Below are 26,493 nucleotides of genomic sequence, written 5' to 3'. Positions count from 1 at the left end.
GAGGAGGAGGAGGAGGAGGAGAAGGAGAAGGAGAAGGAGAAGGAGAGGAGGAGGAGAAGGAGGAGAAGAAGAGGAGGAGGAGGAGGAGGAGGGGGGAAGGAGGAGAAGAAGAAGAGGAGGGGAGGAGGGGAGGAAGAGGGGAGGAGGAGAAGAAGAGGGAGGAGGAGGAGGGGGTGGGGAGGAGGAGGAGAGGAGAAGAAGAAGAAGAAGAAAAGAGGAGGAGGGGGGAGGAGGAGGAGGAGGAGCCGGGGAGGAGGAGGGAGGGAGGGAGGAGGAGGAGGGGGAAGGAGGAGGAGGAGGAGGAGAAGAAGAAGAAGAAGAAGAAGAAGAAGAAGAAGAAGAAAACTGTGGGATCCTTGGTTCTCTCTGAGCTTGGTGGTTTTCTTGCAGTTATTTCATTATTCACTAGGTAACATCATTGATGCTCAAAGAGACCAACCCCCCCGTCCCTCCTACCACTGATGATGTTATCTAGTTGGTAATGAAACGTCTGCAAGAAAACAATCCAGCTCAGAGAACACCAAAAGACCCCTGAGCTACAAGTATTCTATCAGTTGCTAAATTAATGCTCCAAACCTCACTCACTTCTAGAACCAATGCGGTTACCTAGTAGGGTAATAAAACACCAGCAATAAAAACCACCAAGCTCGGAGAGCACCCCACATTTAGCAACCGTTCAAATTTATGACGGCACTACAAAAAAGTGACTTGCAGCCAGTCCTCAAACTTCAGTCCATCGCAGCATCCTTGCAGAGACGTGATCCGATCGTCGTAAGTTGAGGACTTCCTCTGTCGGCATCTAAGCTTGTTGAGAATGTGTTTTGCGGGGATTTGTCCGCTCCACACTCACACTGGATAGCGCGAAATCGTGGGAACGTGGGAGAGCCACCGGCTCCTGCGTCAAAGACGTCCTTCCTTTTATCCAGCCCTGGAGATGCTTGGACCGTGATGCGATGCTTAAAATCTGAGAGAAGAAAAGGAGAGGAAAAATAACCATGAAAACCACCTTGAAGCTGATGGAGTCAAACCTAGCCGTTTTCTGCACTCGTCAAGCTGTGAGTTAACCCTGGTTGGGGATTTTCTCAGTTTTTTTTAAAAAAGGGAAATGTTTTTTTTAAAAAACCCAATTAAAACGAGGTGAACCTGATTAAAATGTGGTGAACAGAACAATTTATAAAAGTTTAACTGGTATAAAACAGGGATCTCTAACTTGCCGACTGGGGAATTCTGGGAGTTGAAGTCCACAAGTCCTAGTTGCCACGGTAAGAGACCCCTGGTGTAAAAAAATATTTAAGTAGGTCAGGAAAAAAAAAAAGAAATTCTGCCTATTCCACACACCCCATAGGGGTCTTGGAGCATTTTGGCTGGTTTTATAGAACTCTGTTTTGGGATCGATTGTATTTTTTCTTCCAATGTGAACGACATGATGAAGTTTGGGGTTAGTACTACCATAAAATACAAGATTGTTCTAGAAGGAGCCAATGAATTTGGAGAGGGAGCCATTTTTAATTGCTCCCAGATCAAACATGGTCTCCTGATAGGTGAGTATGAGACTTCTATTTCCCGGAATCCTCGGGGCACCACATTTATTTCCCAGAATCCCTGAGGGCACCACATTTATTTCCCAGAATCCTCGAGGCACCACATTTATTTCCCAGAATCGAGGCACCACATTTATTTCCCAGAATCCTCGAGGCACCACATTTATTTCCCAGAATCCTGAGGCACCACATTTATTTCCCAGAATCCTTGAGGCACCACATTTATTTCCCAGAATCCTCGAGGCACCACATTTATTTCCCAGAATCCCTGAGGGCACCACATTTATTTCCCGGAATCCTCGAGGCACCACATTTATTTCCCAGAATCCTCGAGGCACCACATTTATTTCCCAGAATCCTTGAGGCACCACATTTATTTCCCGGAATCCTCGAGGCACCACATTTATTTCCCAGAATCCTGAGGCACCACATTTATTTCCCAGAATCCTTGAGGCACCACATTTATTTCCCAGAATCCTGAGGCACCACATTTATTTCCCAGAATCCCTGAGGGCACCACATTTATTTCCCAGAATCCTTGAGGCACCACATTTATTTCCCGAATCCTCGAGGCACCACATTTATTTCCCAGAATCCTGAGGCACCACATTTATTTCCCAGAATCCCTGAAGGCACCACATTTATTTCCCAGAATCCCTGAGGGCACCACATTTATTTCCCAGAATCCCTGAGGCCACTACATTTATTTCCCATAATCCCTGAGGGCACCACATTTATTTCCCAGAATCCCTGAAGGCACCACATTTATTTCCCAGAATCCCTGAGGGCACCACATTTATTTCCCAGAATCCCTGAGGCCACTACATTTATTTCCCATAATCCCTGAGGGCACCACAATATTTCCCAGAATCCCTGAGGGCACCACATTTATTTCCCTGGTTTCCCATGTGTCCTATATTTATTTCCCAGAATTCCTATTTCCCAGAACGCATTTCCCAGAATCTCTGTGTGCGCCCCATTCATTTCCCAGAATCCCTCAGTACACCGTATTTATTTCCCAGAATCCCCGAGAAGGCTGGCCCGTTGCCATGGCAACCCGCAACAAGTTACCAGGGCCGTCTTTCGCAAAACCAAACCTCCCCACCGCCACCACCAGGCGGGCTCTCTTGCACCCGGCCTTCCTACCGAGCGGCATGCTGATGCGCTCGCTGTCCCTCCCTCGGAGCTTGTTGCGCTTGAAGGTTCCCTTGCGCTTCTTGACGTGCGGCCGGTCGCGGTTCATCTGCTGGATCAGGAGGCTGAGTTCGCGCTCGAAGACCTCCAGCTCCCACTGGGCCAGTTCGTGTTCTCGCTGGCGGAGGAATTCCTCCTGGGACTTCTGCTTCAGGGCCGCCTGCTTCAGCTCTTCCTCCCGGCTCAGCAGCTCCTGGGGAGAGAAACGGATCCCGAACCGTCGGGATTGTTAGCTGCCATTTTCAGGATCTGTTGTAACTTGGGATTGTTATGAAGCGACTGGATGTAAGGCCTCAAGGCCTCCCTGTATTTTAATTATTTTTAATTTGTTTTTATGCTTTGGGACGTACACCACGCAGAGTCCAAGGCTGAGGTGGGTGGCTATAGAAAACAGAACAATCAATCAATCAATCAATCAATCCACATTTTATATCTGGGCCCCAGAACTGAAGGCAGGACAAGAAGCAACAGGTGGAAACTAATCAAGGAGAGAAGCAACCCGGAATTAAGGAGAAACTTCCTCACAGTGAGGAACAATTAACCTGTGGAACGACTTGCCACCAGAGGTTGTGGATGCTCCATCACGGGAGGTTTTTAAGAAGAGACTGGACAGCCACCTGTCCGGAATGGCACAGGTAGTCTTTCAACTTAGGACCACAATGGAGCCCCAAAATTATGTTGCTAAGCAAGACACTGCGTGTTCTAGAAAACCGCAAAAAGAAGCTTTGATTTCCTAGATAGGCAGACCTCAATGGAGCCCCACATTTCTGTTGCTAAACGAGACAGCTGTTAAGTGAGTTTTGCCCCGTTTTCTGACCTTCCTTCCACAGTTGTTAAGTCAATCACTGCAGTCGGTTAAATTCGAAACACGGTTGTTAAAATGAATCCAGCTACCCCATTAACTTCGCTTGTCAAAAGCTGACCGTACGACCCTGGGACACCGCAACTTTCATAAATACGAGTCAGTTGCCAAATGTGTGAGTTTTGATCGCCTGACCACAGGGATGCGGCAACGGTTGTAAGTGTGAAAAACAGTCATAAGTCGCTTTTTTCACTGCCGCTGTAACTTTGGAACGGTCACTAAACGAACTGTCATAAGTCAAGGACTACCTGCTTTAGGGTGTCCTGCCTTGAGCAGTGAGTTGGACTACAAGACCTCCAGGGTCCCCTCCAGCTCTTGTTATTCGTTTAACTGCAGTTAAACAAATGACAGAGCTGGAAGGGACCCTGGAGGTTGTCTAGTCCAACCCGCTGCTGTTCGGAAAGGGGACACACTCACACCACCCCGTTCCCCAGCCTTTCCCCTGGGATTCTCACCTTCTCTTTTGCACGCAGCTCGTCAAACATATCCTGGATCTCCACTTTCCAGTCGTCCTGCATGGAATGGAAGGACTCTTGTGGCAGGTCGTGGAGCACCTGTCTTTCGAGGACTGTCAGCTGGTCGAGGATGGAGGCAAAGCTGGGGCGTGCGTGGGGGTCCTGCTGCCAGCACTCTGGCGGGAGGGGGCGGGAAAATAAAAGGGAAAGGAGTCAAATAACGGAGTTGAGAATCAGCCGCCCCTTGGAGACTGTGCAACGTCAAGGTGCCGGGCCGGTCTGCTAACGAACGCCATCTTGGAGCGGTGCGTAAAGGCAGGGACCGTGTTCTCCTTCAGAGACAGGTTGAAGCAGAGGTGGTCTTCAGCCGGTTCTGACCGGTTCTGGAGAACCCGTAGTGGAAATTTTGAGTAGTTCGGAGAACTGGCAAATCCCACCCCTGAATGGCCCCGCCAACCCCATCTATTCTCCACCTCCCAAGTCCCAGTTGATCAGCTGGGTCTCCTTTGGTTGCCCTGCACAGGGGAACGGAGCTGGAAAGCAGGTTAGTGGGGTGGGAAGGGAAGGGAAGGGGGATTTTGCAGTAACCTTCCCCGCCATGCCCACCAAACCACACCCCCAGAACCAGTAGTAAAAAAAATTAAGTCCCACCGCTGGCTGTTGAATGATTCGAGGAGAGAAGAGGAAGAAGGCAACTGTTGGAATAGCGTGTGGGGAAGACCTTGGGAGATGTGGCAAAGAGAACAGTCAGATAAAGGCAGCATAGCCCTCAAACTGCATAATGGATGGAGAAAGAAGCTCAGAAGGGACCCTCCCTAGTGTCTCAGGCTGTAAAGGGGTGGGGAGAATATAGATCTATGGACAGAGTATGAGCAAGTATGTGGGAAGACCTTGGGAGACAGAGTGAAGAGACCTGCACAGTAATGGTCGGATGAGAGAGCGGACAGGGCAAGAGGCTGTAAAGGAGATGACTATAATGGTATGTGGGGAAGACCTTGGGAGAGGGAGCAAAGAGATACGCCCCAGGAATGGTCAGATAAGAGGCAGTATAACGCTTGGCTGTGTAATAGGTAGGACGAGAGGCTCAGAACAGACTCTCCCTAGTTTCTCAGTTGGTAAAGAAGATGGCAGGCATGGTATGTGGGAAAGACCTTGGCAGACGGGGCAAAGAGATCCTGCCAAGGGAACAGGCAGATAAAAGACAGCACAGCCCTCAGCTGCATAATGGGTGTAAAAAGGCAACTCAAATGGAACCTTCCCTAGTTTCTTAGGCTGTAAAGCAGGCTTGTCCAACCCGCGGCCCGCGGGCCACATGCGGCCCAGGTCGGCTCGTAATGCGGCCCAGTGCCCACCCCAACCTTCGTGCAAGAGGAGGAGCCAGCGAGGAGGAGGAGGAGAGGCAGGCGCGAGGCGAGCGCCACGCCAAGCAGCAACAGAAAAGGCGGCCGCCATCAGAGCGCTCCTCGTGCCGAGGCAGCCGCAGCCCAAGAGTCCCGCTCCGCCATCTCCTGCTACTGCCGCCGCCAGAGCTGTTGTAGCGCCTTCTGCCCCTGCTGCTGCCCCCGCCGCTGCTGCACCGAGCCTCCCGGTCCTCACCTTCCAGTCCTGCCGCATCCAGCCGGGCCATTTGCAGGAGGAGAGGTAGGCGCGAGGCGGGCGAGCTTTCTCCCCCCCCCGCCCGTTCCTTTCTCCCTGGTTGACTATTTTTATGATATCTTATGAAAAAAATGTTTTCTATGGTTTTTTTTGGATGATCAGGTATCGTTACTGTTATTTTATTTTATGTGCGGCCCAAACCAAATTTTCATCTTCTAATGTGGCCCAGGGAAGGTGAAAGGTTGGACAACCTGCTGTAAAGGGAGGGTCCTGTTCTGATCTAGGCTTCCCCCAAAAGCACTAAGCAGGCTTTTTGTCCTGGCAAAACCCCTTTTATTAAACGAAGGTGAATTTCTTGCATCCACATTCAGCCAAAGGTCTGGCAAACAGTCTTTCAAGGGTCTGATGAGGAGCACAGGCCTTATCTAGCCTGGCGAGTTGCCAAGTAAATGTTTCCAAACGCAGTGCTGACAAGGAAGGGCTCGGCAGAGATCGTCACACTGCTGCAAGGAACAAGTTGTTTCCTGCAAAAGCCCCCTCCCCTTTTGCTCCTTCACCATCCATCTGTGGCTTTACTCCCACGTCGACCCTTAGTTCGTAATTGTTCTTTCCTTTTGGCAGCTCTGCACATGCGCAGGCTGGGAACGGGCTCCAGAAGCTCCTCCGCCTCACTGCTGTCCAAGCCCGAATGCAGCTGATGACTGCCAGCCTGCCCTGGCCCCATCTCTGCCTCTGATGCAAAGCCCTTGTCTGAGCCTTACTCAGCCTCCAGGCCCGGCCCACGTTCCTCCCCAGCCTTCTCACTCTCCGACTTGGCTGCCAGCTCCGCTAGCCACCGGTGGGCCACAACAGGGGAACAGAATCTAGATCTATGGAAAGGGTTCAGAGTGTCAGGTACATGGGAAAGAGTTTGGGAGGCAAAGAGAGGAACAGTCAGAGAAGAGAAAGCTGAGCCCTAAGAAACTACGTTGATACGTTGCTAAGTGAATTCCCCACTGACTTTGCTCGTCAGAAAGTCGCAAATGGGGATCAAATGACTCTGGGATACTGCAACCATCATGAATATAAATCCGTTGCCAAGTGCCTGAATTTTGATCACATGACCCTGGGGATGCTGCAAAGGTCGTAACGGTGAAAAACAGTCTCAAGTCACATTTTCCAGTGCCGTTATAAATTTGAACTGTCACTAAACGAACGGTCATAATTAGAGGACCTATCTGTACTGGGAACAGTGCTGAAAGCCTAGATTTCCACTAGGTTAACAGAAGAGTGTCAGGATTCCGGCAATCGCCCTTATCACTCCTTATCGCCCCTCCCCTCCCACTTGTGACTGTATGACTGTGACTTTGTCACTTGCATCCCAACGATTTTTATTGACAGTTTCCTCGTATGATTTGATTGCTTATTGTACCCTATGACTATTATTAAGTGTTGTCCCTGATGATTCTTGACGAACGTCTCTTTTATCTACACTGAGAGCATTTGCACCAAGAGAAATTCCTTGTGTGTCCAATCACACTTGGCCAATACAGAATTCTATTCTATTCTATTCTATTCTATTCTATTCTATTCTATTCTATTCTATTCTATTCATCATGATTAATTAAATCATGATTCTCGAGCCAAATTCAACTTCAAACTTCAAAGGATTTATTAGAGGCGACATACTGGCCCTGCCCTGTGTGAAGCCAACTCCGGCATACGTCACTTACAGTCCCCTGTGACCCTGTTTCCCCCCTCCCCACTGGGTGTGTCATAAATCACATTCTCCAATTGAGCACGTCCACAGGCTGGGTGTCATCAATTACGTTCTCCAATTAAACATATTTGCGGGCAAAAGCTCTGGTAGTTTAGTTACAGCCTTTTAAAGCTAAGAGTTGGAATGTGCTTTTGCTTCCAAACCGCTGTGCGGCTCTTCCAGATTTCCTTCCTCCTTTCCCCCTTTTTTATGGCAACTCCTAAAACAGGCATAGGATTGTTTTAAGGGTTGACAAAGAGAAGGGAAACATTTTAAAAGAGACTTTTTGTTCCAAACTATCTGAGCTCTGCTCAAAATCCCCCATTTGGCCTCTTGAGATATTTCTTTTTCTTACCCGTCATTAAACGTACAAAGGGTTCCGGGCACGTAGATGGTATCGGGAGGGTGAGTTTGTTGACGGCAACCCCATAAGCCACAGCCAGCCCGTCAATTCCCCGGTATGGAACTTCGCCGGTGAGCAGTTCCCATAGGAGCACCCCATAACTAGAAGAACACGAAGAAGAAACAGGGAAAAGGTTACAGGTGGTTCTCAACTTACAACCGTTTATTTGGTTGGGACCTTGGAGGTCTTCTAGTCCAGCCCCTTGCTCGAGCAGGAGACCCATTTCAGACAAGTGGCTGTCCAGTCTCTTCTGAAAAGCCTCCAGCAATGGGGCCAAACTTCAAAAGATCATTTGATAAAAAGTTGTAAGTTGAGGAATAACCCCCATTAGTCGTCTACCTGATGGGTTCGTCAGTTCGAGTCTCACCAGGCTCAAGGTTGACTCAGCCTTCCGTCCTTCTGAGGTGGGTAAAATGAGGACCCAGATTGTTGGGGTCAAGAGGCTGACCTTGTAAACCGCTTAGAGAGGGCTGTAAATGCACTGGGAAGTGGTATATAAGTCTGAGTGCTATTGCTATTTTCCTTCCTTCCTTCCTTCCTTCCTTCCTTCCTTCCTTCCTTCCTTCCTGTCAGAATGCAGAATTGCAAGCAAACTCTGCCCACAGTCCAGGAGTTCGATCTTGACCAGCTCAAGATTGATTCATCCTTCCCTCCTTCCGAGGTGGGTAAAATGAGGACCCAGATTGTTGGGGGCAAGAGGCTGACTCTGTAACCCTCTCACAGAGGGCTGTCGGGCACTATGAGCAGTATACAGGTAAGTCCTCGACTTACGACTACAATTTCTGTTCCTAAGGGAGACGTTTCTGGCCACCATTGTGACGTGAATTGGTGCAGTTGATAAGTTAGTCAAACGGTTGTTAGGTGAATCTGGCTTCCCTATTGACTTTGCTTGTCAGAAGGTCGCAAAAGGGGATCACATGACCCCCTTGGGACACTGCGACCGTCATAAATATGAACCAGCTGCCAAGTGTCTGAATGTTGAACACGTGATCGTAGGGTTGCTGCAAAACTGTGAAAAAAGGATCCTAGGTTACTATTTTTTTTAGTGCCGTTGTAACTTCGAACTGTCACTAAACGAAGTTGAGAATTACCTGTTTTAGTCTAAGAGCTATTGCTATTCACGCATTTAAATAACTCTTTTTTTTTTTCTTTCCTGGCAAGGCTGCCCATCAGTTTCCACACAGGGCCAAAGGGCCAAACAGGTTTTGAACCTCCAGCCCTTCGTCCACCTGGAGAAACTTCCTTCTTTCTCTCCCTCCTTACCTCCAGACGTCGCTACCCCGGGAAAAAGTGGAATTTTTGATGACCTCCGGCGCCATCCAAGCGTAAGTCCCGGCTGCGCTCATTTTAGTGGTTTTGTGCCATTCCCTGGCCAGGCCGAAATCAGTGATCTTTAGGGTTTTCCCGCTGACCTCGCCGTCGTCCACGTATTCGCTCAGCAGAACTGTAGAAGGAGGGGGGGGGAAAAAGAGAACGCTTTCAGACAACTCCCGAAAGAAGCAAGCTGTGCTTTTTATAAAAAAAAAAAGCTGGTTCTGGAAACTCTTCGCTGTATATGTGCTCTGACCGAGGCTTCCCAAGATCACAAAGCAGATTCCTCATCCCGATAAAACCCCTTTTATTTACGTTAAAGTAAACTCCTCTCCAGCAAAGTCTTTTCATGAGATTTCACAATCGCAGACCTTTATCAGGCTTGGAGAGTTGCCAGGCCAATAGCTTCCAAACGCCACGCTGTAGCAGCAATTACTTGGCAAGAAGTCAGGAACAGATCTTCACCTTAATTAACTGAACTAATTGTCTCCAGCAAACACCCCTCCCATTTCACTCCTCTTTGTTCCCTATGGGAGGGGCCATTCACCATCCACCTGAGCCTTTACTCCCGAGTTGACCCTTGTTCCTTAATTGTTCCCTTCATCTGGCAGCTCTGTGCATGCGCACACTGGGAACAGGCTCCAGCTGTTCTTCTTCCCCACTGATCTCCTACTCCAAAGGCAGCTAATAACTGTTGGACGGCCCTGGCCCCATCTCTGCCTCCGACGCAGAGCCTTCCCCCGACTCCAGGAATGGCCCATGTTCCTCCGTAACCTCCTCACTGTCCGCTGTCAGGACACGACAATAGGTAGTCCTCGACTTATGACCACAATTTGAGTCCCAAACTTCAGTTGCTCAGCGAGATATTTGTTAAGTGACTTTTTTCCCCATTTTACTATCTTTCTTGCCACATTCGTTAAGGGAATCGGGGCACTTCTTAAATTAGTGACACGGTTCTTAAGTGAATCTGGCTTCCCCATTGACTTGTCACAAAAAGCGATCACATGACCCCTGGGGACACTGTGACCATCGTACATGTGAACCAGTTGCCAAAAGCGGCCGAATTTTGATCACGTGTCCCCTGGGGATGCTGCCAACGGTCGTTAAGTGTGAAAAACGGTCATAAGTCAATTTTTTTCAGCGCTCTTATCACCCCGAATAAGCAGTTGTTATTTCTGTGGGGGACTTGAAACATTTGTAAAGGGAGCGTGGCCCCATTTTACGACGTCCCTGGCCACCGTCATCAAGTGGATCACTGAAACTCGGTTGTTAAGTGAATATGAGTCTTTCCCCCATTGAGTTTGCTTGTCAGACGTGATCCCATGACCCTGCAACTGTCGTAAATATGAGTCAGTCCCCAAGCGTCTGAATTTGGATCACGTAACCACAGGAGGGAAATGTTACAACGGTTGTAATTGTGAAAAAGTCCCTTTTTTTCAACTCTGTAGTCACTTTGGCCACTAAATGAACTTGTTGTAAAGTCGAGGAAAACCTGTATAGGAAAACAAGCTAGCTAAAGTTAGGTAAAGTTTGTGAAATAATAATCCAGGTTCAAACCCAACGAGCGCTGCAGTTTGTTTTCAGCCCTCATGTCTTTTGCCAAACTGGTTCGTGGTTGTGTGAATGCAACCTTGGTATTCTTTCTGTCTCCCTTTCAAACAAGCCCAGCTCTGATTTCTCCTTGTTTTTCTTCCATTTTCACTGCAATTAATTCTGCCAGGAAGCCACCCTTGGTAGCAATTCCTTGCGGCTGAAAAGGTTTCCCCAAGTTAGCCAGTTTAGACACCATGCCAAGCTTCCTTCTCTTTCTTGGCACACAAGCTGGCAGGAGCCGTCCCAATCTCCGACTTAAGTTGGCGTTTCAGCTGAATACAGGAATGGGAAGGTGCTTAGAGATCTTCTAGTCCAACCCCCTGCTCTGGCAGGAGACCCTATATACCGAAGCTAAAATCTCTCCAGTATTTCTCAGAAAATTTTTAGTTTATGGAAAGGAGGTTCAACTAGAAAGCACCGAAAGATTTAAAGCAACAACAAAAAATGACATTAACAAAACAAAAGGATTAAACAAATTCTACAGAGGAATGATGGAGTCTGTCATCTGCACCTCTATAACTGTCTGGTTTGGTTCTGCAACCCAACAGGACAGACACAGACTGTGTCACAGAGAGTGATTAGGACTGCAGAAACAACAATGGCTACCCACCTGCCTTCAATCGAGGACCTGAATCCTGCACCCCGAGTTAAAAAGAGGGCTGTGAAAATATTTACAGACCCCTCACATTCCAGACATAAGCAGTTTCAACTCCTACTCTCAAAACGACGCTGTAGAGCCCTGCACACCAGAACAACTAGACACAAGGACAGTTTTTCCCCAAACTCCATCACTCTGCTAAACAAATAATTCCCTCAACACTGTCCAACTGTTTACTAAGTCTGCACTACTATTACTGTTAATCTTCTCATCACTCCTTATCATCCATCCCCTCCCACTTGTGACTGTAACTTTGTCACTTGTATCCTTACGATTTATATTGACTGTTTCTTTGTATGATTTGATGGCTTATTGTACCCTATGACTATTATTAAGTGTTGTACCTGATGATTCTTGACTCTGATGAATGTCTCTTTTCTTTTATGTACACTGAGAGTATTTGCACCAAGACAAATTCCTTGTGTGTCCAATCACACTTGGCCCATACAGAATTCCGTTCTATTCTATTCTATTCTATTCTATTCTATTCTATTCTATTCTATTCTATTCCTATTCTATTCTATTCTATTCCTTCCAATATCTAATTCTATTCTATTCTATTCTTAACTCTTGACGAATGTCTCTTTTCTTTTATGTACACTGAGAGCATTTGTACCAAGACAAATTCCTTGTGTGTCCAACCACACTTGGCCAATAAAAGAATTATATTTCTATTCTATTCTATTCTATTCTATTCTATTCTATTCTATTCTATTCTATTCTATTCTATTCTATTCTGTTCTATTCTATTCTATATATTCTTTTATTCTTCTGTTCTATTCTATTCTATTCTATTCTATTCTATTCTATTCTATTCTATTCTATTCTTAATTCTTGACGAATGTCTCTTTTCTTTTTATGTACACTGAGAGCATTTGTACCAAGACAAATTTCTTGTGTGTCCAACCACACTTGGCCAATGAAGAATGCTATTCTAACACATACACACCTTATGTTCACCCTAGTTGAATACTGATTAGTATACTTATTACAGCAATGTTGGTTTCCCAGCCCTTGTGAAAACAGACCGAAAGAATTTCAAAGAATTAAACTTCTAAATCTACTTCCAAGTTGTTAGCCTGTCATCTATAAAATAAATTAATAACAAAACGATTAACAGCCAAATAAAACACCCATCTCTTTCTGGATCTGGCAGTGGCCGCTCCAATACAGGCAGTCCTCGACTTATGACCATAAGGGAGCCCCACATTCCTGTTGTTAACCGAGTTGTTTAATGGAGTTCTGCCTCATTTTACGACCCTCCTTGCTACGGTTCTTAAGTGAATCGCTGCGGTTGTTAAGTTAGCGACATGGTTGTTAAGTGAATCTGGCTTCCCCATTGACGTCGCTCATCAGATGGTTGCAAAAGGGGATCACGTAACTCCGGGACACTGCAACCGTCATAAATACGAGTCCGTTGCCAAGCTTTCTGAATTCTGATCATGGGAATGTTTGCAAAGGTCGTAAACAGAAAAAATGATCGTAAGTTGCTTATTCTTCAGTGCCGTTGTGACTTTCACTGGTCACTAAATGAGCAGTTGCAAGTCATGTAAACAGAACAACAACCTCGCTCCGGCATTCTGGTTGGCGAACCAGGTTGCAAGCACAGGCCCTTTGCACATGGTCAGAGGCCCTCCTGCCACTCTTGATTTCAACGCTCCCCAAAAACCCGCCGATAGTGGAACAGCCCTTGGTCGAAATCCCAGCAAGGGAACCCAGAATAACAGGGATGGAAGGGACCTCAGAGGTCCTCTAGTCCAGCCCCCTGCTCAGAATACAGAATAACAGAGATGGGAGGGACCTCAGAGGTCCTCTAGTCCAGCCCTCTGCTCAGAATACAGAATAACAGTGTCGGAAGGGACCTCGGAGGTCCTCTAGTCCAGCCCCCTGCTCAGAATACAGAATAACAGAGATGGGAGGGACCTCAGAGGTCCTCTAGTCCAGCCCCCTGCTCAGAATAACAGAGTCGGAAGGGACTTCGAAGGTCTTCTAGTCCAGCCCCCCTGCTCAGAATACAGAGTAACAGAGTCGGAAGGGACCTCAGAGGTCCTCTAGTCCAGCCCCTGCTCAGAATACAGAGTATCAGAGATGGGAGGGACCTCAGAGGGCCTCTAGTCCAGCCCCTGCTCAGAATACAGAGTATCAGAGATGGGAGGGACCTCAGAGGTCCTCTAGTCAGGCAGGAGACCCTATATCTAGACTATTCCAGCCAAATGACTGTCCAATCTCTTCTTAAAAGCTTCCAGCGATGGAACGCTTCTGGTGGCAGGCTGTTCCACGGGTTAACTGTCCTCCCTCTCAGGAAATTCCAAGTTGCTTCTCGACCCAGAGAGGTCGGTTGGGCTCCGTTCCCACCATCCGTAGGCAAGGCAGACATTTCGTGGGGAGGCGGCCTCACTGGACACTCCATTGTGTCTGCGGCCGGCTGGAGAATCGGCCTATTGTTCTGCCGAGCCAGGCTAGAGGGTGGACCTCGCCGGCCACCAGGGTTTCTCCGTGCACCTTTTCCCCAGCTGCTCTTCGAATTTCCCTTCCCCGCCGGGCCCTCAGACGGAGGAAGCCAGGGGAAGGGAAAAAAAAAACCCACAAAACTGGCAGGAAACAAGTTGGAGGAAGCCAAGAGGGACCCCCCCCCCTCCATTAAACCCCCCCTCCCCTCCCATGTAAGCAGGGCATTGTTCCCAGAGGTTGCTGAGCTGCGCTGTTTGTTCTTCCCTCTTGGGAAAAAAAGAAATCTCCCGAGCCACAAAAAGGCCTTGAGAAGAAGAACATCACCCCGCTCACCGATGAACAGAGTAGGGTGGGACCTTGGAGGTCATCTAGTCCAACCCCACCTCCCGCCCAAGCACGAGACTCTACACCATTTCTGACGCTCTTCTTGAACGCCCTGCAGGGATGAAGCTCCCACAACTTCTGAAGGCAACTTCTGTTCCATTGAATATAGAATAACAAGAGTTGGAAGGGACCTTGGAGGTCATCTAGTCCAACCCCTCCCCCCCGCCGCCCAAGCAGGAAACCCTATACGATTCCAGACAGGTGGCTGTCCAGTCTCTTCTTAAAAACCTCTAGTGATAAAACACCCACAACTTCTGGTGGCAAGCAGTTCCACTGGTTAATTGTCTTCACATGTGGTTGGATGAGATGAAAAGAAGACGAATGTTGGAAATGTAATATATGAAACAACAAACGTATATAGCTGAATAATTGTTTATAGGAAATATATATATATGCGATATTGACCCAAAACCATGTCAAACCGACCGTATTCAATTATTTTGTCCAATAAAATATATAATTTATAAAAAAATAAAATTAAAAAAACAAAAAAGACTAGGAAAGCCACTAGTCCTCATGAATACCCTCAAACTAACCTCTAGTGACCTCACCCCATGCCTAAGCGGTCTGCAAGGGATAAGTGCATAAGCGCATCGTTGCGCCTACTGTCCCTGTCCTATCGTCCCCCCATGATCCGTTCCTATTTCTTGTATTTAAACTTATGTTTATTCTTGTTTCTGTTCTATTGTCAGCTTCTGACAAATAAATAAATAAAACCATTCTGGTTTTTCTTCCCCGAAAACCATAAATAAGAGTCACGACATTTCCGGTAAATGTGTGCCCGTCCGCCAGCGCAGGGCGCCCCCCCCCTCCCCACCCCCTCAAGTTTGCTTGAAGGCAAAGAAAACGAGCTTTCGTGTCGCAACCGGTCTGCGAAACCAGCAATAAGGAAGGAAGCGACTGGTGAAACGAGATCCCCGTGGCGAGATGAGAAAGCGGAAAGGAGGCAGAGGATGCAGCTACTGTGCTGCTGCACAACAACACACACACACACACACACACCCTCCCCAAATTCACAATTTCCTGTGCTTGCCAACTCCTGAAAACAGGAGCGGCAGCGAAGAAAGGGGGTGAGGGGGGGGGCAGGGGGAGTAGGAGAGACATCAAGTGTGAATTTGAGGTCAGCAAAGCCAAATCTAGAAATTAATCTGCTGGCCACGAAACCGACTCTGGATTTTTATCCCCAGTGTAAGACTAACAGGGGAATAAACAGAGTTGGAAGGGACCTTGTAGGTCATCTAGTCCAACCCAAGCAAGAGAACCCTACTTTGGATTATTTAAACCCGTGATGGCGGGCTTAAACCTTTCAACCTGTGGCACGTGTGGCAAAGGTGGCACACGGAGCCCTCTCAGTGGGCACACACGCTCTGGTATGCACATGCACACCAGCCAGTTGGTCTCCAAATACAGGCCATTTTCTGTGCCATTTTCAGGGAACTTTCCAGGCGTTTTCAGGCTGTTTTTCAGGCCATTTTTAGCATGAAAATGGCCAAAAATGCCCCCCAAAACAGCCAAAAAACAGGCTGTTTTTCAGGCCATCTTCAGGTGAAAAACAGCCTGAAAAAAACCACCTGAAAATGGCCAAAAACGGCTCCAAATACAGCCAAAACACAGGCCGTTTTCAGGCCAAAAATGGCCTGAAAACGGCCCCCCCAGTGGCTAAAAACCAGACACGTGGCCAGCTGATCTTCAGTCTTCTGACAGGCGCACCTGCACGGACATGCATACGCATCCCAATTTGGGCACTCGGTACCAAAAGGTTCGCCATCACTGATCTAAGCGTTATCCTCCTTCAACGAAAAGGGCCAAATTCATGCGTGAAGTCCAACCAACGCTATTCATGCTGCTTTATAATGTCGCCCTTGGAATATCGCATCCAGTTTCGGTCATCACGACATTAAAAAAAAAAAAAAGATGTTGAAATTCTAGAAAGAGTGCAGAGAAGAGCAACGAAGAGGATTAAGGGACTGGAGGCTAAAACGTACGAAAAATGGTTGTTGGAATTGGGTATGTCTAGTTGAATGAAAAGAAGGACGGGTGGGGGGCATGATAGCAATATTCCAATATTTGAGGGGCTGCCCCAAAGAAGAGGAAGGGGTCAAATTATTCTCCAAAGCCCCTGAAGGCAGGATAAGACGCAACGGATGGAAACTAATCAAGGAGAGAAGCAACCTGGAATTCAGGAGAAACGGCTTAACAGGGAGGACAATTAACCAATGGAACAACTTGCCACCAGAAGTTGTGGGTGTTCCATCACTGGACGGTTTTAGGAAGAGACTGGATAACCATTTGTCTGAAATGGTCGAGGTTTATCATCCTAAATCCAGTCATTATGATCATTTTTCACACTTATGACTGCAGCAGCAAGCCCGTGGTCAGCTGATCAAAATTCAGATGCTTGGCCACTGACTCATATTTATGACCGTCGCAATGTCCCGGGATCCCCTATTGCGACCTTCCGGCAAGCAAAGTCCATACGGGGAAGCCAGATTCCCCAGCCTGAGAACTAGCCATGTTATAACCATGGTTAATTCCTGAGCAACACCGTTGGAAATTGTGGGGTTTCCGTTGGTTTTCCGGAGGGGCTGGCCAATAAACTGCTGGTAGACTTACAACAGTTCGTTTAGTGACCGTTTGAAGTGACAAGGGCAACTGGAAAACGTGACTTATGACCGTTTTTTCACGCTTGTGACCAACCGTTGCAGCATCTGCACAGCCACCTGATTTACATTCAGATCTTTGGCAACTGATTCATACTTACGACTGTTGCAGCATCCCGGGGTTATATGATCCCCTTTTACGTTACTCACTTAACGAACTACAGTGATTCCGCTTAACCATTGTGGCAAGCAAAGGAGCAATAATTCACTTAGCAAACGTCTCGCTTAGCAACAGAAATGTTGGGTTCATTTAGGACAGGAAATGGCGGACTGCCTGTGATAGATAAATCCATCTGCTATAAATTATATTTTAAAGTTCAGGTTTTCCTAACCACTCCGAATGTCTGAAAGCAACCTTTTGCCTGTCCCATTTTCACTTCTGATAAACAGGTCTGGCAGGTTTTTCTACGATCCTTTTAAAACCCGCAGGATTGGAAGTGGAGGCCAAAAAAAATGGTGATTGTTTACAAACCGTGAGAACCGAAATTTATAGCAAGCCACCCAGTCTCTCTCTCTCTCTCTCTCTCTCCCCTCCGAAAATAGCAGCTTGCTACTTTGCTATAATTGCTATATTTCTCCATTTACCATGATTCATTTAGCAACTGTTCAAAGTTACTCTGGCACTGAAATGGTGACTTACAACTGGTCCTTAAACTTACGGCGGTTGCAGCATTTTCCCCCAAAATGACCAAAATTTGGGTGCTTCGCGAGTGGCATATAGTTATGGTGATGGTTGCGGCATCCTGTGATCACAACTTGTGACTTTCCAACAAGCACATTTAATGGGGGAAGCTGGATTTGCTTAACAGCTGAGTGATTCGCTTAACAACTGAGTGATTCGGTTAACAACCATGGGCAAAAAGTTATAATCTTGGGCGCGACTCTCAGAAGTGCCACCTTGTTTAGTTATGGGAGATCTGGTACCCTCTGTGGTCGTAAGTCAAGGTGCTTCTTGACATGGGATATGCAGGTAGTCCTCGACTTACAACCACAGTTGAGCACAACATTTCCATTGCTAAGTGAGACGTTTATGAAGCAAGTTCTGCCCTCCCCCCCATTTTAAGGGCTTTCTTGCCAACTGGTGTTAAGTGAATCACTGCCGTTGTTAAATTAGTTGCAAATATTGTTTCCCTGAATGCCGCGTCCGTTGTAAATTGAGCCCAAAATTTCTGTGGCTAAGTGGAGCATTTGTTAAGTTTTGCCCCATTTTGCAACTTTCATGCTGCGGTTGTTAAGCGAATCATTGCAGTTGTTAAGATAGTAACATTGTCGTTAAGTGAATCTGGCTTCCCCGTTGACTCGTCGGTAGGTCGCAAAAAGGGATCCCATGACTGCAACGGTCATAAATGAGTCAGTTGTCAAGGGTTTGAATTTTGATCCCATGGCCATGAGGAAGCTACAACAGTTGTAGGTATGAAAAATAGTCCTAGCTCATTTGTTTCAGTGCCATTGTAACTAAGTGAACAGGTCACTAAGTGAATTGTTTTAAGTCGAGGACTACCTGTAATAACACAAGAGCAAAGGACATGCACTCTGCACATGCTCAGAAAATGCCATATTTTATTATTATTCACCTATCACGATCCAAAACTGTTAGAAGATTGAGGTTAAACCCCAGTTTCTATTAGACGCTGTGTAGGAAAGTCTATGTTTTACTAGCTTGTTCCTAGAGGGATTTCACAATTACACAAGGATTACAACGCTCCAGGTTCGAATCCTACGCTGAATCGAACCAGGGCTCCATCCTTCTATTAGTTGTGGCCTGCCAGCGGCCAGTGGAGCTGGCGGCAGACTCAGACAGTGAGGGGGCTGGGGAGGAACATGGGCCGGTTCTGGACGCTGAGGAAGGCTCGGACGAGGGCTCTGCGTCGGAGGCAGAGATGGGGCCAGGGCTGTCCGACAGTTATCAGCTGCCTTCGGAGTCGGACATCAGTAAGGCAGAAGAACAGCTGGAGCCTGTTCCCAGGGTGCGCATGCGCAGAGCTGCCAGGAGAAGGGAACAGTTAAGGAACAAAGGTCGACTCAGGAGTAAGGACAAAGGTGGGCAGTGAATGGCCCCTCCCATAGGGAATAAAGAGGAGCGAAAGGGGAGGGGACAATTAATTCAATTCATTAGAGTGAAGATCTGTTCCTGACTTCTTGCCAAGTAATTGCTGCTACACATGGCGTTTGGAAGCTATCGGCCTGGCAATTCTCCAAGCCTGATAAAGGTCTGCGATTGTGAAATCTCATGAAAAGACTTTGCTGGAGAGGAGTTTACTTTAACGTAAATAAAAGGGGTCTGCTTCATAATCTTGGGGAGCCCAGATCAGAACACATATACAGGAAGGGTGAAGATGGCGTAAACCGTGTTTTAAAAATCAGGTCCCAGAAGGTCCGAGAAGTTTGGATGCCTCAGAACACTACAACACAACGACCGCTTAGTGCGTATCACCACATTTCCGTTTTGCAGGCAGGGCAAGGACGGAAGGCAGGAAAGTGAAACCATTTTGGATTTTAGGAACAACAACAAGAAATCCTTAAAGAGGAAGGCTGAAGAAGAGGTGTCTCCTCTAAGAGAGAAATCTCATGTCTGCCCTTGTGGCTTGTGAGAAGACACAATTATTCTCTCCTTGTTGCCCTGCAGCCTGAAAAGGATATGAAATTTAAAGATCAAACAATATTTGGGGTTTTCCCCAAAGACGAGATAAAGAGCAGCGGGCCAAAACCTTTCCTGAATTGAATGCAAGTCCTGGAATCCACATAATTTTCTTGTCGGAAAGACTGGAGAAAAACAAATGCAAGAAAAGGTCGTAAAATGAGACAAAAAAACCAAGACACCTCACTTCAGAAAGGTTACACTTAACAACAGAAATGTTGGACTCAATTGATTCGAATCCAGCCCTTGCTAACTGGCAGGTACCTGTAGTTCTCAACTTGCAACAGCTCACTGAGTGAACGAAGTTACAACGGCACTGAAAAAAGCGACTGAGGACTGTTTTTCACACTTACAACCGTTTGCAACATCCCCATGATCACATGATCAAAATTCAGACACTTGGCAATTGATTCATATTTGTGACGGTCGCTGGGTCATGTGATCCCCTTTTGCGACCTTCCGACAAACCAAGTCAAGGGGAAGCCGGATTCACTTAACGATGGTGTTACTATCTTAACAACGGCAATGATTCGCTTAACAACCGCAGAATGAAAGGTTGCAAAATGGGGCAAAACTTAACAAATGCTCCACTTAGCCAGAGAAATTTTGGGCTCAATTTACAACGGACACGACATTCAGGGAAATGATATTTGCAACCTTCCCAGCTGTCTTCGGACAATCAAAGTTAATGGGAGAAGTCAGGTTTATTTAACGAAGGTGTGACTCACTTAACAACTGCAGCACTTTGCTTAACAGCAGTGGCAAGAAAAGGTCATAAAATGAGGCACGACTCCCTCAACGACAACCTTGCTTAGCAATGGAAATTGGGCTCCCAATTGTGTAAGTTGAGGACTATCTATGGTCTGTTTTCCAAACTGGGAAATAGACTGTTTTTCAAATGCAGGTAGTCCTCGACTTACGACCACGATTTGAGCCCAAAATTTACATTGCTAAGCGAGACAGTGGTTCAGTGAATTTTGCCCCCATTTTATAACCTTTCTTGACACAGTTGTTAAGTGAATCGGTGCATTTGTTAAGTCGGTTACACTGTTGTTAAGTGAATCGGGCTTTCCCATTGACTTCGCTCATCAGAAGGTCACAAAATGGGATCGCAGGGACACTGCAACCGTCGTAAATATGAGTCAGTTGCCAAGCGTCCGAATTTTGATCACGTGACTATGGGGATGCTGGGACTGTTGTGTCTAAGATAGAGTCTTAAGTTACTTTTTTCAGTGCCATTGTAACTTCAAACAGTCACTAAACGAATGATTGTAAGTCGAGAACTACCATTAACCTGCATTTTTCCATATATTTATTTATTCCTTGTCTTGTGCAAAGTCAGTGAGAGTCCCGATGAGAAGGGAAAGTTGCAGTGGGTCCTTTCCACGTTTTTCTCATCCTTTCCCCCTCCACCCTCTAGATCAGGGGTCGTCAACCTTGTGGACTTCAGGGACCACCAAACCCATCATTTTACATTTTACATGCCACGCACCTGAGACCCTGGGAAAATCCCCCAAAAAGTCTGCAGGAAAATTCCCTGCCCCGTTTTCCTAACGATCAATCGTTCTTTATTTGGGATCGCAGGAGACGGTCTCCAGCTCCGTGAGAGAGAGAGAGAGAGAGAGAGAGAGAGAGAGAGAGAGAGAGAGTGAGAGAGTGAGTGAGAGAGAGACTTTTGGCTTCATGCAAGGAAAGCAGCAGAAGCCGCAGAAGTCTTTCTTTCTCTCCCCCAAACTCCGCCAGAAAGGAGTCTTTGTGTTCCCGCACAGCCTAGATTAATTGCTTTCGGCAGTGCTTTGAGGGTGGCATTTCTCTGCGGACCACCAAAATTTACTTGCGGACCATGAGTAGTCCCTGGCCCACTGGTTGGCAACCATTGCTCTAGAGATGCATTTATTCGGTTTTAAATCCGGGTTCAAATCCCCCTCTTGAGCCAGGATTGGTCACAACGAAGCAAAAGGAAAATCAATGCAATTTTAGGCAAATCATTTCATCGCAACTTAGCACCCCAAAACAAATGAGAGCACAATTTGTTTGCCTCCCTCATCAAACCGACCTGCAGCTTCTCATATGTCTGGTTGGGGATGATGGGACCCGTAGTTCAGCACATGGGAAGGGTTAATAGGTGGAAGATCATGTTTCAGAATTAAATGGGTTAAAATAAATCCAGAGAACATTCACCTGGGACACCTCTTAGACTCATGATGTTGTAGGCCTGGAAGGAACGCCAAAGATCATCTAGCCCATCCCTTTGTAGAGTACAAGAACAGCCGTTAAATTTATTCATGAGAGGTGGCGATTCAGGTTCTTCCTTAAAAAACCCCAAAACATATGTAGTTAAGACTATTTTCAAGATACCTTCAGGATGTTTCCCCCTAATATATCTTACTATCTTATCCAACACGTTTAGGCAAACCCTACCCTGACAAGAGAGCGGGGTTGGGCTAGATGACCTCTGATATCCTTTCCCAGCTCAGAAACGGGTTTTGCATGAAGAAATCTTCATTTTTATTGAGGATTTCCCTTGACTTACAAACACAACCGAACCGCCACATTTCTGTTTGCTAAATAAGGCAGTTGTTAAGGGATGTTTTCCCTGTTTTACAACTTTGATTGACACCGTTGCTAAGTGAATCACTGCCATTGTTAAGTAAAGGACACAGTTGTTTAAAATGAATTTGCTTGTCAGAAGGTCGCAAAAGGCCACCACACAACACGGTCGTAAGTATGAAAAATAGTCATGTCGCTTTTTTCAGTTCCCCTGTAACTTCCGACTTAGGACCCCAACTGAGCCCTGTTGTGATGTGAGAAGATTGTTAAGCAAGTTAGCGATGTTCCTCGCCACTGTTGTTAAGTGAATCACTGCAGTCCTTAAATGAGGATCATGGTGGTTAAGTAGTTTCCCCATGGACTTGTCAGAAGGTCGCAAAAGTGGATCATGGGGACACTGCAACCGTCGTCATAAATACGAGTCAGTTGTCAAGCCATCCGAGTGTAAATCACATGAGGAATGCTACAACGGTCGTAAGTATGAAAAACGGTCCTAAGGCACCTTTTTTCAGTGTCGTCGTAACTTTGCGTGGCCACTAAAAGAACTTTTGTAAGTCGATTATTACCTGTGTTTGCATTCCTACCTTGCAAAATTTAAACACGGCAACGCATCAACTCTGCCCATGTGCAAAGTTATTATTTTTTCTTTTCCCAGTTATCCTACAGAGCCCACCCCGCTTGCCCACAAAGCGAGCCCCTTCTAACTCCTTTGCAAATCATTGGCCAAGAACCTCCCAGTTTGTCCTGCCGATTTCCAGCGGAAATCTGTCGGCTCTTGTTTTGCATGGAAAGAAAAACAGGCCATCTCGCCTTTTACGAGAGGAAACGCAAGGCGGCCATCGCCGTCACTTCCTCCTTGTGGCCACTCGGGTCAGGTTGAGTCATCAGCTGGTGGCAAACTTCAGGATCAGAATAAGGGATCATACTGGCCATACTGGGGGAGGGGGGGGGGGGAGCAAATAGGATGGGCTGGGCCTTTTCCTAATGTATGCCCGCCTCTGGTTTAGAAAATCCTGCCCCGTGCCCATCCCAGCTAAGCAGAAACTGTGAAGAAAGGAGAGCACTTTGCGTATGCTCAGAGGCACGCTTGTCTCAGACCCAGGAGAGCTGGGGGAGGCTCGTGTCTCTAGGAACTGAGGGCAAAGTGAGCCTGGATCTAGAACTGTGTTTTCTCAATCGCTGCCGCTTTAAGATGGGCGGATTTCAATTCCCAGAATTCCTCAGCCCGCTATATTTACTGGGAAATTCTGGGAGCCGAAGTCCCCCCCACCCACCCCATCTTAAAGCGGCAGAGGTTGAGAAGCATCGATCTAGATTCTAGAGCAGTGTTTCTCAACCTTAGAGACTTTAAAATGGACTTCAATTCCCAGAATTCCCCAGTAAGCACAGCTGGCTAGGGAATTCTGGGAGTTGAAGTCCCCCCATCTTAAATTGGCCGAGGCTGAGAAACACTAATCTCGAGCAGTGATTCTCAACCTTAGAGATTTTAAAAATGGACTTCAACTCCCAGAATTCCCCAGTAAGCACAGCTGGCTAGGGAATCCTGGGAGTTGAAGTCCACACAACTTAACGGGGCCGAGTTTGAGAAGCAATAATCTAGAATTTGAGGGAATCAATTAATTTGTGCTGGATCCCACATTCCCCCCCCCCCCCACACACACAGGTTGTTAGCAAGATGGGGAGGGGGTGAGAGATTTTGAACGCTACCCCAACATTTCAAGGGACCCCTTCAAGGAACCCCAGGTAGATCGGAGGAATCTGGAAACTGGTTGGGAACAAAAAGAACGGGAACCTCCCAAATTAGAATTTATTTTAAGGTTTCTGGATGTAGGAAAGTCCAAAACTTCAAAATGGCCTCTTTTTCTGCACAATTTGTAAACAGGACTTTGATTGGACCAGTCGCTGTTTTGACATTTCGGAACGTCCCACGGGTACCTTCTCTAGGCAGGTGGTTTTACCCAGAAAGAAAAACAAAAAATAAAATCCTAGGTAAATAAATATAAATTATATCTATATATCTATATAAATATAAATATAAATAAAAATATAGAAATAAATATAAATAAATACAGGTAGTCCTTGATTTTAAACAGTTCATTAAGTGGTGGTTCGAAATTGCAACAGCACTGAAAAAAAGTGATTTATAAACGATTTTTGCTCTTATGACTGACAGTTCCCTACGGTCATATGATCAAATTTGCTTGGCAACTGGCATGTACTTATGACAGTTTCCGTGTTCTGGAATCATGTGATCACTTTTTGGGACCTTCTGACAGGCAAAATCAATGGGGGAGCCAATTTTACACCGGCAGCGATTCGCTTAATAACAGTAGCAAGGAAGACCATAAAACAGGGCAAAAATGCCTTAAACAAATGTCTCGCTTAGCAACAGAAGTTTCAGTCATAAGTCGAGGACTAAGTGTAAAAAACTGGCAAGAACAATCCACGTGGTGTTAAAAAAGGAGTAAACAATTCAGAGCCAGTCTGAATTGGGAGCCAACGTCCTGCTATGCTGTGGCCCTTGTAGCCAGACCCGGGTTCAAATCTCAGCAAATCTCTCCCCGAAAGACTTACTGTTGTTGGATTTCAGGTCCCGGTGGATGACGGGCACGATGGCACCACAGTGAAGGTACTCCATGCCCTGCGCGATCTGGACGGCCCAGTTGATGAGGATGTGTGGCGGGATGCGGCGTCCGGCCAGCATCCGGCTGAGCGGCCCTCCGGCCGCGTACTCCATCACCAAACACAGGTTGGGCCCCTGCAGGCAGACGGCCTTCAGGGCGATGATGTTGGCGTGCTTCAGCATGGCGAAGAGGCGGGCCTCCTGGCGAACGCGCTCGGCCGTGGTGCTGATGTCCTCGTCCGGGTCCTGGCGGGCCGCCTTGACTGCTACCAACTGCCCCCGCCAGCTGCCCCGGTACACCTTCCCAAAGCCGCCCACCCCAATCACCTCCTCCAGCGTCAGGTCCCGAAAGTCGGCCTCAGGGGGGTCCCCGCCCGGCGGTGCATAGCCCCCCGTCTTGGGCGAGACGTAATTCGAAGGGAAGATGCCCACCCGGTCGTTCAGCTTCCCGGCCCACCAGCCTTCGTCGCCGGAGATGGCCGAGTCCCAGGACAGGACTTCCACCAAGTCCCCTTTCCGCAGGGTCAGCTCGTCCGTGCTGGCGGCCTCGTAGTCAAACAACGCCGTCCAGACCGGGTTGGCGTAAGTGGTGGGAGCCCCGACTCGGGGGCCGGCTGGACCCCAGCCGCCCACCAGAGGGGCTTTCCGGAACATGCTTTTCAGTGGCTCCATGGCGCCCTCCCGGCCTCATCGGGTCCAGGAGCATGGACCTTCCCTCGGCCAGCGGGAGGAAGGGAGACCACGGGGAGAGCTCGGAGCTAGCTCAAACCCCCTCCCATCACGAGGGGGAAAAGCGGAGCCACGTCTGCAACCCCCAGCCGGGCTCTACATGCCCTCCGAGGCTTCCCTGGCGCCCTCGCCGGCGCCGCGATCTCTTCCTCCTCCGTCGGCGCGGGCGGAGGCCCCGGGTAAGATCTCGCCTTCCGCGCTCGGGTTGCTTCCTCCTCGAAGCGTCCCGGATCCGATCCAGCGGTGGGTTTCCCGGACCCCTCCCGAGGAGCCCCGCGGCTAGCAGCGGAGGCAACCCGGGCTCTGGAAAAGCGCGCCCCGACGGCTCCTTCTTTCCGGCTTCGCCCCGGGTCGGTGCGGCGGAGCGGTCCTTTTTCCGCGCAGAGCGCCGGACGGAGCGAGGCGGGCAAGGCAGGGCGAGGGCGGGTCTCCCCCTGGCCGGGACTGCCCCGCTTTGGAGGCGGGTCTCCCCGGCTGCCTGGCGCTCGGAAGACAAGGCGAGGCTGGCCTGGAGCTGGAACCGAGCCCAGCGCCGCCTTCGCCCGCTTTGCCAACCCGGAGGTGGGGGATGGGGGAGCGAGGCTGCGTCGCCGCTCCAGATTCCCATGAAGTTGGGGCTGATGGGAGCTGGAGTGCCTCGCCCTGGGGGGATCCCTTGGGCGGGGGTCGGGGCTTGGAAGGAAGGAGGAATCTGGGTGCCCGGGGAGGCTTTTTACTTTATCTATTTTTATTTTATTTCTTTTCTTTGCGGGATTTGCTGCTTGCACCGAATAAGGAAACCCGTGCATCTTTTGGAACGTCTGAATGGCTCTTTGTTTCCAGCCGGTCTGAATTAACTCCAGATGTTGTGAATGCTCCAACGCTGGAAGTTGTTAAAAAAGATGTTGGACAGCCACATGTCTGAAATCATATAGGGTCTCCTGATTGAGCAAGGGGTTGGACTAGAAGACCTCCCAAGGCCCCTTCCAACTCTTATTCTGATTGATTGAAATATAACTCCTTTTTTTTTCAGAAGGGTTTTTAGCTGATGGCAATAGCAATAGCACTTAAGACTTATATAGCGCTTTACAGTGCTTTTACAGCCCGCTCTAAGCAGTTTACAGAGTC

The 26,493-nt window shown here is 47.9% G+C and overlaps 1 protein-coding gene across 1 annotated transcript in view; it reads right to left on the bottom strand.

Annotated features, from left to right (window-relative positions):
- The window catches only part of MAP3K11 (mitogen-activated protein kinase kinase kinase 11), a 36,269-nt gene extending 10,475 nt beyond the window's left edge, over positions 1-25,794 (bottom strand). Inside the window, exons 1-6 of the mRNA XM_087914128.1 lie at positions 24,609-25,794; positions 9,053-9,233; positions 7,742-7,890; positions 4,053-4,228; positions 2,688-2,928; positions 851-964 (exon numbers count right to left, since the gene is read on the bottom strand). Coding sequence (XP_087770254.1) covers positions 851-964; positions 2,688-2,928; positions 4,053-4,228; positions 7,742-7,890; positions 9,053-9,233; positions 24,609-25,329 — 1,582 coding nt within the window. The 5' untranslated portion in view covers positions 25,330-25,794. The remainder of the gene's footprint in view (positions 1-850; positions 965-2,687; positions 2,929-4,052; positions 4,229-7,741; positions 7,891-9,052; positions 9,234-24,608) is intronic.
- Between the last annotated feature and the right edge of the window lie 699 nt (positions 25,795-26,493).

Source organism: Pseudonaja textilis, chromosome 16, assembly GCF_049901715.1.
Source record: "Pseudonaja textilis isolate UNSWEBS1 chromosome 16, rPseTex1.2, whole genome shotgun sequence".
Taxonomy (NCBI): Eukaryota; Metazoa; Chordata; class Lepidosauria; order Squamata; family Elapidae; genus Pseudonaja; species Pseudonaja textilis.
Note: the sequence above shows the minus strand (reverse complement) of the source record. Positions and strands in the feature narration are given on the sequence as shown.